The 19,988-nt window shown below is 41.4% G+C and overlaps 1 protein-coding gene across 1 annotated transcript in view; it reads left to right on the top strand.

Moving 5' to 3' along the window:
* VWA8 (von Willebrand factor A domain containing 8) overlaps positions 1-19,988 on the top strand; it is a 312,204-nt gene that overhangs the window by 179,934 nt on the left and 112,282 nt on the right. The window contains exons 25-26 of the mRNA XM_084767930.1: positions 285-490; positions 2,592-2,743. Coding sequence (XP_084624056.1) covers positions 285-490; positions 2,592-2,743 — 358 coding nt within the window. The remainder of the gene's footprint in view (positions 1-284; positions 491-2,591; positions 2,744-19,988) is intronic.

Here is a 19,988-nt window from a genome sequence, read left to right as displayed (position 1 = left end):
GTGTGCCCTTGTGTGTTTCAATATCTCCCAGGAAGCATGTGTTCAGGTATCACAGAAATAAATTCCTGCCGAACAAAGCACACATTACTTAGCTTTCTTCTGGTTCAGGCATTTTCTTACTTACTTACTTACTTACTTACTTACTTACTTACTTACTCATTAGGTTGGCTTTCTGGGATTTGCTGAGCAACTACTGGCTCTTTAAACCACCGTTGCGGTTTGTTCTGCGGCATTACAATGGATTGACTGCTTACTGAAGGTTATTTTCTCCTTCTTTTCTATAGGTGACATTTTTAGCTGTCATGCCATTGACAACCCCAAGCCCTACTCAGAGCTTGAGATGCTCAAGCAGTACGGCCCAAATGTGCCTGAAGCCATCCTTCAGAAGCTCGTGGCAGCCTTTGGAGAGCTGAGGAGCTTGGCTGACCAAGGGGTTATCAACTACCCTTATTCCACCAGAGAAGTTGTCAACATTGTCAAACACTTACAGGTGTGGTATATGCGGTGTCTCCCAGACTGTCGTCTATAACTGATGTCTCTGTTCTGTGATAGGTCAGTCAGGTAGTCTGATATGAATTGTGCATAATCTAGGTAATAAATCTAGAAGATCAGATGTTCTCACTTTAGTCTTTGGGTTGGCCTTGGCAATGTTTTGTGCCATGATCATTACCAATCAGCTAAAAAAAAATGATGGGTTGGTTTTGTTTGTTTTGTTTGATATGTGGTGTGTGTGTGTTGGAGGAGAAAATAATTAAACAAGAAGGAAATGTTTCTATTGTTTGGCTTTTTACAACCATCATATGGTATCTGGGTAGGAAATATTACAAGTGAAGTAAAGGTAGAAAGCAGAGCAAGAGCTGACTGATAATGAACTAAAAGAACATTTGACAAGATAGGATAAAGTGGTCAAGAGAGTAAAGTTCCTGTGGTCATATACAATATATAGTTCACTTGATAGAAAAGAAAAGAAATGAAAAGACCATGTAAACTCTATATAGGAAATAATGATGTCCAGACAACAGCCATGGCCTTATGACTCTTGAACTCTCGTCTATCTCTAACCCTCCAAGAAAAAAATAGGTTACTGGGAGGTGAAAAAGGGAAAAGAGCATCAGTTGCAGAGGAAGAGATGCTGTTACACAGCACGGTGGCTGAAGAGCAGTGAATAGTAATGGGACGGTCATCGCAAAGCTGCTAAGAGAGTAGATTGTAGATGATTACCCCTATTAAAATGTAATTATACAAAATGACAAACCGGTCAGTTCATGTGCTTTAATTATACTACAACATATACACATATAGAAATATCACATTCTATCCTGAAGGCTGAAAAATTGATTTGAAAAAAAATTTTTGTTATATATCATATGTTTATTACGTGTTTGTTATATCTGTGTTTTATTATATATAATAGCAATATTTTTATGGAAAGAAAAAGAAAATCTTATTCTGTGTAAGAGGTCTTGCTAAGTCCAGCACACCAGCTTATATGCTAGCACCAAAAGACAATGAAAACAGTCAGTAGAGGAACGGCCAGCGTATGTCTCGCTGTGCTGCCTCGTGTGCGCCTTTACCTCCGTGCTCCCGAGAGCAGCAGGTGGCCACCCGGTCTCCATTCCCTATACTTAAGTTCTTCTTTCCCTCCTTGTTCCTTTATCTTTTTTTCCATTTATTCATAGGCTGTGAATTTTCTAGACACGTGTGTGTTGAGATTCAACATTTTATTTGGCTGATATATTTAAATTGTTCTTTTTCTTATTTTTAAGTTACTTTGTATTTAGAACACATAATGCTGGGTTTTATTATGAGAGTTTCCTACATGTATGGCATGGTGCCTTGCTCTGGTCAGTCCCCCACTGCCCTTCCCTCTCGTCGCTCTGTAACTCATACGGCCTCCATTCCCCCCAAGTTGTTCGCTCTGCTTTCTTCCTACATGTGTAGATAGAGTTAAAACTGATTGTGCGTGGAAGAGAAGAGGTGCTATTTTTGTCTTTCCCTCTTTTGTTCTCCACTCCTCTCTCCTTTTAAACTTCTTCCTTGTCACTCAGAGTACCCCACATGGGCTCTGTGTGATGGCTCAACACAGATCCTACATGTAAGAGAGAACACAGAGTGTGTGTCTCTCTGCTTCTGGTTACATCATGTCACACGATGTCCAGTTCCGTGCGTTTTCCTGTGAGGGACACACTTTCATTTTTTTTTTATGGCTTCATAAAACCCTGATGTATGTACATACACTGTATTAACCCATCCGCCTGTCAGTGGGCATCCAGCCTGTTTCCCGTCTCGGCTGGTGTGAGTAGTGCAAGCAGGTTTAATGAGCCAGCAGAGGGTCTGAGCAGGGCCTGACACCCGAGGGGAAGACCTGCGCCTCCTCCACTTCCATTGTGTGTCTCAAAATGGCAATAGCTGTCTCGGTCACCGCTAAGCAGAAGCGTGTCTGTGCTCCTACTGTCTGCTTATCAGACACGGCCAGTGCATTTCTGCTGAAGTGCGTTGGACTGTTGCTCTCTCAGTTTTACATGCCTTTATAATGTTGTATCCTTTATCTCATATATAATGAAGTTTTGTTTTGTTTTGTTTTCATACAGAAATTTCCCACTGAAGGTCTCTCCAGTGTGGTTCGGAATGTATTTGACTTTGATTCTTACAACAACGACATGAGGGAGATTTTGGTGAACACTTTGCACAAATATGGGATCCCCATTGGAGCAAAACCTACCAATGTGCAGCTGGCAAAGGAGTAAGGAGACCCACTGTTGATAAATGATCTTGAGCATTATTCTTCTGGTTCTTAGAAGCCGATCGTTTCTCTCTCCTGTAGACACTGAGCTGAGTTGGTGTGGGGAACCCTCCGTGAGTAGTGAGTGCTCTTCAGATGCTCCTGCGAGCTGGCTGGTTCTCAGTGGAGTAGCATCGTGTGTAGTCATGGAAAATAAGGATTTCATTTATTATGAATAACCCACAAGTAGATGTAATATACTCAAATAAAGGGAAATATTTGTTTATCAGTCTCTGTCCTTTTGTTGAATGACTGTGGGTCTTGTTATTTCATAAATTCAGTGCAAATCAGTGTACAGATGTGCAGACATCACAGAGTGATGTTCCTTTACCAAGCTGCTCTGGTTTCAGTCACTATATAACTTTATGACAGGCTCCTAAGCTGAGCAGACTAGTGAAGAGCTGAGGGTACCTATTTTAGCTTTGAGATGAGAGAGGTAGTGAGAACAAATCAGATTCTTAGCATATGGGCTGTCAGCCCCCTTCTATATGTTCAAGCCACATTGCTGTTGACCAGAAGGTAGTTAGCAGAGTATGTTAACTGCAAAATGACTTTAATGGCTATTTTATTGATAATGCATTTATGCCATCTTTGTCTACAAAATGTAGGTGGTCATAAATTCACATGAAACAATTACAATTCTTAAGGCAAATTACTAGACCATATTCTGTTATGGGCAGCACTATTTAGAGTGAGGTTATGTTTTAATCAGTCATTAGTCTGGCAATAAATATTTTCATATGTATACGTATCCTCGTTATTTGAAGTTGTTATAAAAAATTACTAACATCCAAGAATTTCTCAAAGAGAAACAAATATTTCCCTTCTGTGGTAAAAGCACAAGATGGTGTTATGTGAGACATTCTGAATGTACTGCTTTGTTATCGATGAATAATTCTCTTTCAGGAAGAATGAGTGGAAGTCAGTTACTCATACGTTTTTCTATACAATACTACTTTAGTGGTTGGTTAACAGTCCTTATCAGCATCTTGAACAAAGTAATTATTGCATATAACATCTCATATATTAGAGAGTTCAGACAGTGTCTTTAATGTTCAACTTCTGTCACTTTTCACATCCCTTTTACAAACTCTTATCTTGATTTTCATTTGGCAGTGGGAGGGTTTTTTCACTGTTAACAAGTTTATGTAATTTGGACTCTAGCTCTGTGGAAAGTAGGCTTGTGAATTGCAGCTGATTTCTCTCTCTCTCTCTCTCTCTCTCTCTCTCTCTCTCTCTCTCTCTCTCTGCCTCTCTCTCTGCCTCTCTCTCTCTCTCTGCCTCTCTGTCTCTATCTCTCTCTTTGGTTTTTTGAGACAGAGTTTCTTTGTGTAGTCTTGGCTTTCTGACTCTCTTTGTAGACCAAGCTGGTCTTGAACTCACAGAGATCCGCCTGCCTCTTCCTCCCTGAGTGCTGGGATTAAGGCATGTTCCACAATGCCAGGCTTCAGCTAACTTCTTAGTGCTCATATATAATCTAAAGGTTAAAATATGTGTTTGTTCGGTACATCAGTTATAAGAAAATTTTTGGCAATTTTCTCTTAGGAGGAAGGAAGATGCTGCTTTGCCTTCCTTGTTGTCATGTTTGGTAGTAAACGACAGTTCTTGGCACAGCGTGTTCACACCTGCCAGGGCAAGCGATGACATCTGTGGTGCTCACAAGTGAAGGTCTGAAGACAGAGGGTTGAACTTGTACCTGAGATTGCATAGAGCTAAAAGTAAGCTGAGAGCAGATGTGTAGAGAAAGTGAATTTTTCTGGGGGTAGCGGTGATTGTATTGCATATAATTTGCACAGTCATTCAAAGCAGGGTTCTTCTTCTGAAAGTTGTAGTGACTTCCGCAGCTTAGCAGTAGTGGTGTTGTTTTGGGTCTCCCCAAGAAACCCTACGGGTACCACAGAACTCTTCCTGTCAGGTTGCCGGCCTTACATTGGAGAAGAAAAGTGATGTAGTCAGTGAGATAGTGGCTTGGAATTCAGTAACTGTCATATCTTCAAACTGCATACCTAGGTCTGACACAGCTGCCCTCATAGGGTTCTCAGTTTCACTTCAGGCATTTGAATTTGGAGAAGTTTCTCCACTGAATGGGATCCCTGCTGGTAAAAATGAGAGTGTTTTGTTATTGAAAACATAAGAATAGAATTTGCCATTCAAATCAAGGTATTTTTGAGAATGGAAGAGGAAGTGTTGGCAGCAGCTATAAAGAGGTGACATAGACTGTTTGGCCAGGCTGGAGGACGTGCTTACCCTCACGCAGCCCATCACCAGGCCCTCTGCTTGTCTAGCATAGTATTGCTGTTTCCCTTGTCTGCAAAAGCAAACCAGGACCTGCTATAAGTGACATACATTGAGCATCCCAATCTGAAACTTTTGAGTGTCCAAAATGATGCCACAGCTGGACGTAGTGGCTCACGCCTTTAATTCCAGCACTCAGGAGGCAAAGGAAGGTAGATCTCTATGAGTTCGAGGACAGCCTGGTCTATAAAGTGAGTTATAGGACAGCCAGGGCTAGGTAGAGAAACCCCATCTCAAAAAAGTTAAATGATATTAAAGTGGAAAAATGCATTTGTGAACTTACATAGCAAGCTGCAGTTAAACACAGATGTGCTAAAAATGCACAAAATTGTGCCTAGGCTATGTAAATAAGTTATGTGTAAAAAAAGTTAATGTTTGTGCTCGGGCCTCATCCCTACATTGTGGTTTTGTTTTTGTGTTTTGTTTTTGTTTTGGGGGGGTGTGTGCCATAGCCAGTACAGTGTTTCCCCACTAGAGAACTAACTGCTGATAGGAGTTACATAGAGTTTTGAAGGCATTGGATTCCCATTCTTAAGGTAGAAGGATAAAAATGGTCTGAGTACTTTAATATCTCTTTTCCATGAATAAACTTTCTTGTTATGACCTATTTATTCTATTGTTATGTAATTAACCACCATCCTGATTGAGTGGGAGCAAAAATCACACTGAGTCCAGAACAAGGTGATCACAGCTGCACTAAAGGTGAGGGCAGGAAGACAGTGTAGCCCCCACCTTACATTGCTCAAAAGAGAAATGCAGCAGGCGTTGGAGCAGAGACACCCAGCACAGCGTGTCTGTCCTCAGCTCAAATCAGAACATGTACAGGCTGTTTAAGAGTGGTGTTGTCAACCCAGGCACTTAATATCAGCACTTGGGAAACAGAGGCATGTAGATCTCTTCGTATCCAGCGCCTGTCTGCACAGTTTTTATAAGGCGCGGCATGATAAGAAGGATGGAGCTATCTTGTTTAATAAAGCTTTACAGGCCTGTTGGGCTTAGCTTGAGAGTGCTGTTCTGTTTTGGTGATTTGGTCACAGTGCAGCCCTTCTTGGTCAACAAGCACATTCCCAGATCCTGGCACTGGGCTAGAACTGATGCGCAGACTTCCAGTTGCCCGAACCCCTTTCCACTAGGACCTTCTCAGGGTGGTTTTGGTTTATCCGTCTCTTTTGCAATCTCTAATACAAGAGAAAGGACATGTCAAAGAGATGATAAATATAATCAAATTAGGCACACTGGGAGAAATGTCTTCAAAACAGAGAGGTGCTTTGTGGGGAATTTAAATTATATTATTTTACTTGTTCTATAGTGAAACTAGTCAAAATAATCATTGATGTGTGCCATATAGAGCCATGCAAATCTGAAGCTTTAGTGTCCTGGGCAGACATGATAGTATTTGGATTAAAACTAAATGCTTTAGTTTTAAAAGGCATTGGTTTTTGGTTTGGGTTGGGTTTGGTTTGGTTGGGTTTGGGTTTGGATTTGGTTTTGGTTTTGGTTTTTCAAGACAGGGTTTCTCTTGTCTTGGACTTGCTTTGTAAACCAGGCTGGCCTTGAACTCACAGAGATCAACCTACCTCTGCCTCCCAAATGCTGGGATTAAAAGCGTGCACGACCACCACCTGGCTAAATGACATTTTTTTATATGTCTTGTATGTGTATGGTGCTACCTTACTTATGTATACAAGGTATTACATACATGACTGAATTAGTTCTAAACAGCCAAGGAGAGACATAGAGAACATAAACACAGGTACCTATGCACATACTTTCTCAGCATAGATTGCTTGTTCCTCAACTGAGTTTGAAATCTGAAGCTCCTTTTAAGAGTAAACAGTGTGCTTCATATCAGTGCTTCCAAATTAAATGGTCCATTTTAGTATAATTTATGAAGTCTGTCATTCTGGAGACATGTTTTAAATAAAGGGGGGCCCATTTTTCAATCTCCACTTTAAATGACACATTGTTTTATACTTAACAGTAATTAAAATGAAAGAACTATCATTTCATACATCTAAAATAAAATGCAAATACTTTAGAGAGTGATGATTATAGCATTTTTATTGTCACAGTAATGCGATGACGATAATGAAATGGTTTTCGATGGTGGCAGCAGAAACTCTGTAGGTACCTGGGTGCCAGGTACTCCTCCAGGCAGCTTTCTACACATAATTTAAAAGCACTTTTCACAATAAGCCTACTAGATACACATGTGCACACATACACATACTATTCATAAATTGCATTTGTAGATAAGGAATTGAGATAGAGACTCTTAGAACAGGGACAGGTGTGTGTATGTGTGCGCACATGTATGCATGCATCTGCATTCTATGTGTGTTCCAACTCTAATGACAATATGAACAAATTAGTAGAAACTTGTCAATCAGTTTGTTTTAAAAAAAAAAAAGGATCTTTCAAAACAAAAGTAAAGAAACTTGTGATTTTCAAGTAATCAACTTGGAAAGCATCATCGTCCATGATACCCCCTGGAACTGGGCACACACATGCATAAGTTTTCTCTTTTTGTGCCGTGATGGAAGATCTTAGAGTAAGACTCTGAAGGCTAATCCCTGATCCTCTGCGCCTCCTGGCTTGGAACACCTGAAGAACTCTCAGAGGCCATGGTCACCGTGAAGTGGGTGAACAGAGAGGTCTCCTCCAGCTCCCAGGCCTATCTGCCGCTTCTCGCTCTGCCTGTGATGCACAGGCTTGAAGCCGCTTCAGTGGCCACGCCTTTTGCTCCAGATTCATTGCTCTGGACTGAAATTCTCTTTTGGTGCCTTTTCACGTCTTCTTGAGCCACCTTTCTTTCTTTCTTTCTTTCTTTCTTTCTTTCTTTCTTTCTTTCTTTTTAAGCCACTTTTCTTATCCTTGGTTTGTAAACAAAAAGAAACCTGAGACTTCCATAATCCTTCCCTACAGAAATCACTGTTTGGAAGTTGTTTTTTGTTTGTTTGTTTGTTTGTTTGATTGGCTGATTGATTTTTCTGAGACATGTTCTCTTGTATTACACACTAGCCTACTCTGGGCCATGAGCATGTGTCGTCTTGTATTCCGGGCTAGCCTACTCTGGGCTGTGATCATGTGCCATCTTGCCTAACTGAGCTGCTTCCCCAACACCCAGAAATAACTGCTGATACATCCTGGGACATTTTATAATCACATCTGCTGTGTCATGTTTCTGAGCCATCATTGTTTCCAGTCATTTTATCTTTCTGAGGCTTTTATCTTAGGAGTGCACATGTTCCTAAAAGCCATTCTTTCTTTAAAAAGACAAAACAAAACAAAACAAAACAAAAAACCCCATTTCATTCTCAAGTGTCCTTGTTGAAAACTAAAATAACTAAATTGAGAGATTTAATTGCATATATCATTTCCCTCCTTTTTCTCCACGTCCTTCTTTCCCTGGATCTTAAGCTTAAGATGCTTATTCAAACCACAAAGAACAGATTTGTAAGACATGTGAGAGGTTCTGAAAAGAAAAAGAAAATCAGTTATATTAGTGCTTTGTGACTTTATGGATATAGCTAAGTGTCATTTTGCTTCAGACAGATACAAATGTTCTCACTAGACAGCCTGTACATCTAAAAATGGCTGTTAGTGTGACTGCACTTTAGAAGTGTCCTCTGCTGGTGAAGACGCCCCATTAGGGCCTTACAATTACTACTCAGATGTCTTGTTGCTAGGCATTCTCCTACTACTTTCTTTTCTTTTTTTTTTTTTTAATTTTATTTTCTCCTAGTACTTTCAAAGGCTTTATTTAAAATGTTGTATAATCTCACTTTTAAGCAAAATAATATAACTTTGGATGAGTTACAGAAATATATTAACCCATGGTTTTATTTGAAAGTTTTGATGGTCTACACGTTAAACAATTTAAAATGTGATGGCAGCTCCCTTGACTTGGGTATGGCTTCCTGTACTATTTTAGTTTTATGAAATACATATGACTTCTGTATTCTGTTTTTTAAGCATCCACTCTATTAATACTGGAATTTTTCATTTTTTATTTTAAATTTTAAGTAAAAGTCTGTCTATTTAGAATTTGTTATTTCTTGCATCTTTTGCTTCTATTGCAATAAGCCATTGGTTAAACTACAACCCCTCCTGTAAGGACAGAGTACTGGCCCATTAGTCTGTGGCAGATGAGAGATGAAGCGAGCTGGGCACTCTGTAGTATTTCAGTACAGTAGGTTTTAGGTTGGTGTGCATCAGCATAGAAATATCTACTGAGGACACACAGAATGCCCCCAGCCCCCACCCACCACCCAGAGCCTCTTGCATGCAAAGCACAGGGTCTGCCCCTGAACTCTCCCTACCCCAGACCCACACAACTCATCCTTAAAGCTTCACACATGATAGTAGTTGGCATCTTTCAACTCAACCACATTCCTCAAGAACATTGCACTATTTTATCTGTACAGTGTGCATGTGTGTTGGAATCTGTCTTACACATTAGGGAACCAGGGCTCAGTTCTTTAAATAATGTAAGAAGTTGCGTAGCTAATAAATAGCAGGACAGGGCATTCAGCCACACACTGTCTACTTTCCAAACTTACACTTTGGATGTCAAGATGGCAGAGATTTTGGAAACTTTATACTTGCCTTTCAGAATCTATTTCCAGCCTCTCTGGAATGCATTTCAAGATATAGATGCATAGTCATTAATATATTTTAATCAGGTTCCTTCAACTTCATGGAGTTTGTCATCACTTCTAGAAGTAAATAAAAATGTCCTTCCTATAAGATGCCATCAAATTCCCTTAAGCTGTTTATCCTGCAGTCAGGATTTTTTTAACTGGCTGCACCCACAAATTCTTCAAAATGAAGACAAGATGTTTCCTCAACATAGAATCCATCACTTGGTACTCTGTCTTCAAAACTATGATTAGTAAAGTGGTCATCTTTAACTGGTCAGGCTCACGTCACTGGGTATCATCTCTGTCTCTATGACTTGTTTCTAAGTCATCGCAGCTCAGAGAGCTAGCCTCTCTCTTGAGGCCTGAAGCTCCTGTGTGGAAAGGGACTACCTAGGACAGAGAGGCACAGCTTCTGCGGCTTGGGTTAATGCATCTGGGCAGGCTTCATTGGGGAGGTACTTGAAGGTACCCAAACCTGGAACACTAAATTAAGTAATCTTTGTGAGTCATCCAGCTCTTAGTTCTCCGATTTGCTGTCCCCACTTACGTGGGAAACCGAAAGGCAAAAACTCTTTGCCCTGAATCAGTCACCACTCATTACTTTACCACTGGAACAGATGTTAGCAATACTCCCAGTAAACAGTGCTGCAAGTGTCCTGTCATGAAAGCCGCTTGAGTGCCATTGTGGTGCGCACTTCAGGGTTGTGTTTGGTGTTTGTTTCGTTTTGCAGAGCAGTGCCCTGTGTGTGTACCTGCTGACATTTCCTTTGAAGTTGTCTTTGAAAGGCTATCTGTCTGAAATTGATTTTCTGCTTTAAAGACTTGCTCTGTGTAGTTGGCCTGTCAGCAGCAACTGTTGTTTCTCTAACAGAGCAGCTGCGGGGTCTTAAACTCTCAGAAGCATCGGCAAGGGCATCCCAGCCAGGTCTGCTTTGGCAGGAGTTTGCTTACTACTTAAGAGTTGTAATCATTGCTAACTCACTGTTTATTTAAAACCTTCTCTGCCTAAAGTTTTGAGTCCCCTTTCTTTCCTCAAACTAGTAAGTATTATGTTTCCTTTGTATAGTGATAGGTTTTGAGGGGGGAGTGTTTTGTTTTTATAGATCACAATGTTGACTGTAGAATTCTAAGATTAGCACCTCTACTTTGCTTGTCCGTTTTCACTTCATAGAAGGGTTTGTAGTTTTCAGAAAGGATAATATCTTGCATGATGATACTTTAATTTTTTTTGAGATAATATATGATTTGCGCCTTCTCTTTCCTCTTTCCAGCCCTCCAATATAACCCCCTACCCCTGCTCTCATTCAAACTCATGGCTCTTTTGTCTTTAACTGCTGCATATATACAATATATAATACATAAAATGTTACATAATATTATATATTGCAGAATACATAAATGCAGTCTTCTGAGTCCTCATACTGTTACTTGTATGTATGTTTTCAGAGCTGACCATTTGGTGTTGGATAGCCAATTGGTGTGCTCTTCCCTGGGGAAGACTTTCTCCCACCCTCAGCATTCCTTAGCTGCTTGCAGTTCTTTGTCTAGGGTTGAGGCCTCCTGATCTTTCCCCCATCTGTGTTAGCAGATCTGGTGGGGCCATCCTTGTATAGCCACTGTTTAGTCAGTCATGTTGTGGGGACTCAATAGGCCCAGCTTCTGACCTTTCTGGAAGACACAGTCTTAGGAGACAAGACTCCCTGTTCCTCTGGCTCTGACTGTTGTGACCCCCTCTTCTGCACTGGTGGCTCAGCTTGGCTATGATGTATGTCTGTATCCACTGGTACCGGGCTTCACAATGCATGTTGGTTGGTGTGGTTTTCTGTAAAGGTCTCAATCTGATGCAAAGATGAGGGCTGAGAACTAAGCTTGCATCTGAAGATTTGAAGCTAAAAACCCTTAAATAAGAAAGAACATGCAGCATTTTGTCTTTCTGAGTCTGGATTACCTCATTCAATGTGATCTTTTCTAGTTCTAGCTATTTATCTACGTATTTCACGATTTCATTTTCTTTACACCTAACAGTATTCTATAGTGTATGTGCATCGCATATTCATTACCCATCAATTAACTGAAGGATATGTATGTTGTTTCCGTGTCCTAGCTATTGGGAATAGAGAAGCAGTGAGCATGGCTGAGCACAGTAGATAGGGTAGCATGTCAAGTCCTTAGAGCAGCTGCCACGGAGTGGTACAGCAGGGTCACATGGTCAGTTTATTTGGGGATTTATTTTGAGGATTTGCTACACTGATTTTCAAAGTAATTGGACTAGTGAATGAACCTAGCAGCAATGAATGAGGTTCCTGTATCCTCACGTCCCTCCAGCACTTTTGTTTTTGTTTTTGGTGTTTTTTTACCTTTGTCATTCCAACTGGGATAAGATGAAATTTCAGTTGTTCAAAGAAATTTACCTAATTGCTAGGGATAATAGCCACTTTATGAGATTTTTTTTTTTTAGCTTTTTTTTTTAAATGAATCAACTGCTTGGTTGGTTTGTTTGGGTTTTGGATTTGATCTTTTTACATAGTCTAGATGTTAATCCTCTGCCAGCAAAGATGCTCTCCCGTTCTGTGGCCTTCCTCTTCCCTAGATGGTTCCCTTAGCTGTGCAGACGCTTCTTAGTTTCATGAAGTCCCATTTGTCGATTGTTGGCCTTATTCTTGAGCAAATTAATCCTATTCAGAAAGTCCATCCCCACACCTATGCCATGTAGGCTACTGCCTTTGTTTTCTTCTAGCGGTTTCATAGTTTCAAGTTTGACATTTAGGTCTTTGATTCACTTGGAGTTAGGTTTTGTGCAAAGTGATAGATACAGGTCTAACTCCATTCTGAATGTGGACATCTAGTTTTTCCAACACCATTTGTTGAAGATACTTGGTTTTGGAGTGTTTATTCTTGGCATCTTTGTTAAATACTAAATGGCTATAACTATGTATACTCATACTTGGGTCTTCAGTTTTGTTCCATTGGTCTACACGTCTGGTTTTGTGCCAGTATTTTTATTGCTAGGGTTCTGTAATATGTCTGAGATCTGGAATGGCAATCACTCCAGTACTATCTTGGCTATCTGGGGTCTTTTGTGATTCCATGTGAAATTTAGGATAATATTTTTCTCTATTTGTTTCTAGACCCTAGGGAAGGTTATGCAGGACCTGGCTTGGTAGAGAATTTCGACATGGGAGGTCTAAAATTGCATGTATACAATGAAATATGATCATATCTGCCCTGATTTCCTCCTTCAGCTCCCCCCAAGTCTCTCTAACACACACATACCTTCTGACTTCATGTACCCCTGTGAGTCAGGGTCTCACTATTTAGCCCTGAGAAGCCTGGAATTCACTGGCTTCCGACTCGGAGAGATCTGCTTGTCTCTACATCTCAACTACTGGGTACACACTACATCCAGCTGTCTCTCTTCTTTTTGAAAAACCCATTAAGTCCAGTCGGTGTTGTCCATATGTTTATAAATGTGCAACCACCCACCGGAATGTGGGCAACCTACCAGTAGCTATAGAAGAATTTTTTCCCCCTCAGCAGCTGTCTGCTGCTAATTGCTCTTCAGGAGGGGTAGGACTTTGTGACCTTCTACCTCAGTCATGCTGGAATTTTGGCCCTCTGGATCTTGTGCAGGTAGCCATAGCTAGAATTTCATGGTATAGCAACCATGTTTTGTCCAGCAGACAGCCTTGGACAGCACCCCTCTCCATCTTTTGACTTTCATATTCTTCTGAGTTCTTCTTCTGGGGTGTCCCTGAGCTTTGGTGGAGTAGGAGGTGTTGATAAAGACTCTGCATTCATGGTAGAACACTCACTGTCACTTATTCTCAGCACTGGCATCCGTTACATCTCAAGGACTTTGCTTTATACTTTCCTGCCATATTGAAAGAGAAGCTTCATGGTTGTTTTGATTACTGTATTGCAACAGGGCAAAAACAGTTAAACGTGACCAGTCTACAGTAAAACTCTGAAATGTGTGCATCGTAAGCAGTCTCACATAATTATCTGTAAGCCTTTAAGCTTTTGTAAGGGAGGCTCTATAAACAACCATCACCTGGCCAGATAGAAACTGCCTTTACAAAAGCCTGTTGCAGCCTCTTGCAAGCCATTTGCTTGTGGACTGCATCCTTTGCTGAGATTCTCCTGAGTGGAGGAAATGTTGAGCCATCCTCAGAACACAGTGGGGGAGATTTGCCAATTGACATCTGTCTCTGAGAAGAAATAGGACAAAATACTGGTGGCCTTAAAATGTAACCATCTGTTCCCTCATTAAGCAGATGTGCTGTGCGGGGGGTTAGGGAGGGGCACTATGTGGGAGTAAGCTCCGAAGGTGAAGCCGACTCAATATTGTCTTCAAGGAGATCACAGGCCACTGAGAGAGAAGTCAAGGAATAAGTGGTGCTTGTGGTGTGGTAGCTGTCAGCATGGCAGTGGGAAAAGGCGTGTGCCCTTGGGGTGAATCCGTGAGGGCAAGGGAGCTGAAGCCTTGCAGTGTTACTCCTTGTTCTTGGACACATGCAGCAGGGGAGAGCAACTCAAGCAGAGAAATTTAATAAATTTTAAATTTACATTTTATTCCCCACAAACCTGCCAAACAGTGTGTGTGTGGAGGTCGAGGCCAGTTTGCTAGAGTGAGTCAGTTCTCTCCTTCAACCCGGTGGGTCTTGGGGACAAAGTCAGGTCATTGGCAAGAACCTTTACCCCCACCGGGCCATCTTGCTGGCCTGAGGATAAAGAGAACGTGAGTGTATTTGAGGTGCAAGCTGTGAGTGGCAGGGCAAAGTGATGGAATGCCGGGGTGGTGAGGCCAAGGCAGAAAAGCCAGGGGTAAACGGGCTCTTCATTTCCTGAACACGCTCAGCTGGACGGCAGCGAGCTTGAGCATAGCAAGGCTCATTACAAAGCAGATGCAGGCATCCCTCAGTTGATGAAGGACAATGTAGGTATTTGTGGCAATGGAAGAGAAAGGACAGCATTGAGAGAATGAAGTGGCGAATCAGTAGACCCTATATAAGTGGACTCTTACTAACTGAAAAAAACCTATACCCTATTCAATGAATCATCAGTTTCCTAAATCAGAAACATGTGCTATCGGCACTGTTGCTTTCAATGGGCTTAATTTTCAGTAGGCTTGTCCTCCTGTGAGTCTGTCCTCTGGGAAGTTCAGGAACTTTCTACACTTGCGGTGAAGGTGGCTGGAGTTTCACTCCCAGGCATTTCTTAGAGATGATTAGGAAAGAACACAGGATTTGAAACCACTAAGATGCAGCTGACAGAGCCGATGACAGAGGAAGAAAAGGCATTTTCTTTCCAGTGAAAATTGAAGAAAGGTGAAGGGACGTTTAAGGCCAGATTCCAGACCTGTAGCCTGGCATCTGCATCTGCATCTGCGAGGAGGGAGGCAGCCAGAGTGTGGCTCCAGTTGTCAGCATGTGCTGTGGCTGGAGGGAACAGAACAGCTGCACTGAGACTGCGGGGTCATTCTGCAGGGCAGGAGGTGTATTCAGAAGTGCCAGCCAAAAATAGCAGCTTTACCCAAATCTTTCCATCTTGCGAATCAAGATGACTGCATTTCTGTGACCTCAGCAGGCTCTGGGTGGCAGAAGTGCACATCGTAAATGAGACTAAGGACTAAATGTAGAAGCAGGAATAGAGAAGGAAAATACACTCACCCTCAAATACATACTCTGTTTAGCAAAACAATGTAAACTTGCCAGGGACTTGTGAACTGTGAGGGAAGGAGAGCTTAAAGTTCTTGGCAAAGGACCACTGAGGATTAGTGATAGAGCCCAGCACTGCTACTTTATATTTAAATGTGCTTTCTGTCTCTGTTAAGCATGTGACTGGAGTGTGTGTATGTGTGTGTGTGTGTGTGTGTGTGTATCTGTCTGTCTGTCTGTCTGTCTGTCTGTGAGAGAGAGAGAGAGACAGAGACAGAGACTTATGATACAGCCCAGGCTTACCTATAAGACTAGGTAGCCTGTTCTAGCTCAGACTCCGGCCTTAAGTTCCTGAGTACTAAGATTATAGGTATATGCTGTGATGTGCAGTCTTGTAGTGACTTTTTATTTTATTAAGTTAAAAAAAGAGTTTATAGATTCATTTCTAATCTATTCTCTAAAATTGTCTTCTCTCTACTCTCTTAAATTGGAAAGTTACAGCGTCTATAAAACTTTTCAGAGTTTTATATGTAGCCGGGCAGTGGTGGCACATGCCTTTAATCCCAGCACTTGGGAGGATCTCAGTGAGTTCAAGGCCAGCCTGGTCTACACAGTGAATTCTGGGACAACCAGAGCTGTTATACAGAGAAACCCTCTCTCGAAAAAACAAAACAAAACAAAACAAAACAAAACAAAAAACCCAACAACCAGAGTTTTATATGTATACATTTGTATGGAAACCTAGAAGGGCAAAAGGTTGACACATACACACCCCAAAAGAAATATGAGGAGGGACTAAAAGGCAAAGGATATTTGGATTGTGGCTTAAGGAGAGGGGCTCTTCAAGCTGAGTGTGTTAGTGCACACTGCAGTTCCAACACTTGGGAAATAGAAGCAGTAAGATTAGGGCTTAAGGGCATCCTCTACTCCTCCATGAGTTCAAACCTAGCTCAGTGAGAGCCAGTCTCAAATGAGTGCTGGGGTGCAGGGGGAATAGCTCACTGAAGAGGTGGTACAGAACAGAATTCTAGAGAGGAAATGGCCTCAAGGAAGCATTAAAATGCACGTGTTCAGGCAATAGCAAAAAGTAGTTCAAGGTAAGGCTGAGTAACAGGTTGGCCTAGAGTAAGAGGAAGGGACAAGAGCCTAGTGGGAAGTGTTTGTCAGGAATGGTCTGTGAACGTGTGCAGTGCCCTCCTCTGTTAGCTTTTAAGAGGGTAGGAGTGAGTGAGGCCAGTACAACTGGAGTCGCTCTCTTTCTTCTCAAAGATGGTAGCAACTGGAGGGTTTTTAAGTTGGTGGAACTACCCTGAAGGGCTCCATTATTCCCATAAACATTAGTAGTTCTTGTGGTAAGGAAATGTCTCAGGAACTGTTGATAGTAGGTATGTCAACAACTCCCAATTGCATAATGGCCTAAGAAAGATCCAAATCTTTTTCATGTGTTTTCTTTCAGACTCCAGAAATAGTGCTGGCAAACGTTCAGAGAAGGCAGACGTTTGCCAGAGCATGTCCTTCAGAACCCAGCCCCTCTCTTTCTGGACATTTTTCTGAGACAGCGCTCTCACATCTCCTTCAGACGATGTTACCTAACTGGTGTCCATATGCGTCGTGTTATGGGTTGTCTGTGTGTTTTTTAAAAAGCAGATCCTTTTCCTTTCTCTAACATGTTCAAAGTACTATTATTTGGCCCAAGTCATAATTTTGATATGCACCTTTCTCTTACTCAAAACTGTTTGTCTCAGATCTTTGTTACTGCTTCCACAAAGGATTAAGAAACATCACAACACGAGTACTAAAATACATCATTGTTTTAAACCATATAAATTCACGAATGACACTGAAAATAAAAAAGGGATTCTATTTATAGGCCTTGAGCTTGTGCTCCTCCTCCTTAAAATCAAATCCAGACATCATTCTAACCAGGACATTAACACAGTTCAACAGCAGAGTGACATAATCTTAAAATCACGGAAAATGTCATTATTGTGTCAATCAAATCAGACATAAAAACTTAAGTCTGGTTCGAGTTGGATGCTACTTTTCAGTAATGGAAAAGAAGGCCTTTTTGCTGTTTGTCAGGGTAACACCTCCCCACCCCCACAGCCACCATTTTGTGGATTACTCTAAAGCTTGCACACACCCTAGGCACAATGCTTCCCCACTCCTCTGACTGCTAAAAGGAAGTTAGGAATGGTCTTCCCCCATCCCCAGCGTCTGGGAGCCTTCATGGGCAATAAATGAGGGGCTCTGGTTTCCCAACTATTGTCAGGGTTCAGGAGCAACCAAGGAACAGAGGAGAGGGTGTGGGTGTGTGCAACTCCAGGACACCTGCTGATGCGTCCTTCAGCTGTAGTTGACATTGCTGATAGAAGATTACCATGGATACGTGTTTCTGGATGCAGTCTGTGTGGGCCATCTAAGGTCCATCCCATTCTCTGCCAGCCAAACAGACAGGGCTATTTTTTTTTTTATTTGAGATAGCTAGACAGGGTATGAGGTCCATGACTGTTACTTAGAATGAGTTGGCAATTTTAAGCAAATTAATGAACATTCTTGGCATTGTCTGTAGGAACTGGAATCTGAGAAAGGTTATCTTTTCTCAAATAAATGGATGTTTTTTCTTACTTGGCATCTGGATATTATTTATAAAATTATTAGTGAATACATTAGTGGATTTTTTTTCTTTCAAGTGCTGCATCTCAAGCCAAGAGCCTTGCTTGTGTTAGGCAAACCCAGCCCTGGATGCATTTCTTATGCTGGGTTATTAACTAGTGGTTATCTTTGTTAAGCAAGCCTCTATAGCTGAGATGTATACCAGCCCTGGATGCATTTCTTATGCTGGGTTATTAACTAGTGGTTATCTTTGTTAAGCAAGCCTCTATAACTGAGGTGTATACCAGCTCTGGATGCATTTCTTATGCTGGGTTATCAACCAATGGTTATTTCTATTAAGCAGTTCTCCAGCCATAACTAGACACAGTGTGAAACATTGTCCTCAAACAAGCGGGATTCCTTAGAGCCCCTTTATTCTTTAAGAAAGCATAGCTGTTGACCAAGGGACCCATCCAATTGATAGGTACAAATATTTTCATTCTGATGGATCACTTTCACTCAAGAGCACCAAGCTAATGCAAGCCCCTTAAACTACCCTGACACTTCTGGCTTCTGGCTTCTGCCTTCCATAATTGTCACAGACTCTCCAAGCCATAAAAATCTTATGATCAGTCCTTTCGTTATAAATGATGACAATTAATGCTGAGGCATTAGCTGGCACTCCTTTTCCAATTTTGTGTAAGTAGTTAATAAGAGAGCCCAGTAATACACTCACCAATACTGTGTACTGAGACAGAAGTTAATGTATCTCCTTTTTCCGTTCTACATTTGGAGACTAGTGAACTTAGGAGGACAATTGAAGAACTCAGTTTGTTCCCTACACTAGAAGAGCTGGGAAGATCCCACTCTAGGAGATCTACCCTAGTAAGCAGAAACACAGTTTATTAAAAGAACACAGGATAGTCTTCCAATTCAGCCACCTCCCACTCCCAATCAAGGTCATGGTCTGAGTACTTAAAATGTATTTTATTATGTTAAGATTTAGCTGCATATTTTTTATTGATGTGTATGGAGAGGGAGCGACCATGGAGGTCATAAAGGGCATTGGATCCCCTAGAGCTGAAGTTAGAGGCAAGGCGGAGGGTGGGAATCTAACTCTGGTCCTTTATAAGAGCACCAAGTGCTCTTGACCTCTGAGTCAGCGCACTCCTAACTTAGAATGCGTTTTAGATAACTTATTCCAATGTGTCCTTCTCAGCAAGGCATGACACAGTGCCATATGCCTTAGAAGACACTCCCTGTAAAGTCCCTTTCTTTCCCTCATGTTTCCAAGGGACAAAAAGCATACTTGACCAGAGTGCTTAGTTCCTTATCTTATGCAAAGAGTAATCAAAGCTGTGTAGTTCCCCTAAGCTTATGGAAATGCATATCAGACTACAACTTTGCTGAAAACAAAATAACTTGTCAGTACAAACATGTACTCTATTAATGATCGCCCTTCTCATTCTAAACATATTTTGATTTATAGCCACATAAAGAACTTGAAACTCTGAGTCTTTTTGTTGTGGTGGTGGTGTTGTTGTTGTTATACCATATCATGAATAAGAAATACAGTTAGATAAAAGTAACAGGTCAGTGGTCCATTTTTAAAGATTCAAGTAAAAAGGTTTGTGATTAAGAAGTGGAAGCTTTATTCTCATGTTTGTCTGAAATTTTATTCTTTATTGCTGCTGTGTTTGCATCAGTATATAAATCATTTTACTTAAAAATTGCTTAGGCCACGTGTTGTACCGCATGCCTGTAAGTCCAGCACATGGGGGGCAGAGGTAGAAGGAATGCCACGAGCTAGGGGCAAGCCTGGTTTTACATGGCATATTCTAGGCCAGCCAGGCCTATACGCAGGATCCTGTCTCAAAAAAAAAAAAAAAAAAAAAAAAAGGAAAATTTGCTGTAGCAGGACAAGGTGTCTGTCATATGCCTGTAGTATTGCACTTGGAAGACTGAGGGAATCGATTCAAGGCCAAGCAGGGCTACATACTGACATCCTGTCTCAAA

The sequence above is a fragment of the Acomys minous genome (assembly GCF_964271855.1).
Source record: "Acomys minous genome assembly, chromosome: 18".
NCBI lineage: Eukaryota > Metazoa > Chordata > Mammalia > Rodentia > Muridae > Acomys > Acomys minous.
The sequence above is the reverse complement of the archived record's forward strand: the minus strand, read 5'-3'. Positions and strand labels throughout refer to the sequence as shown.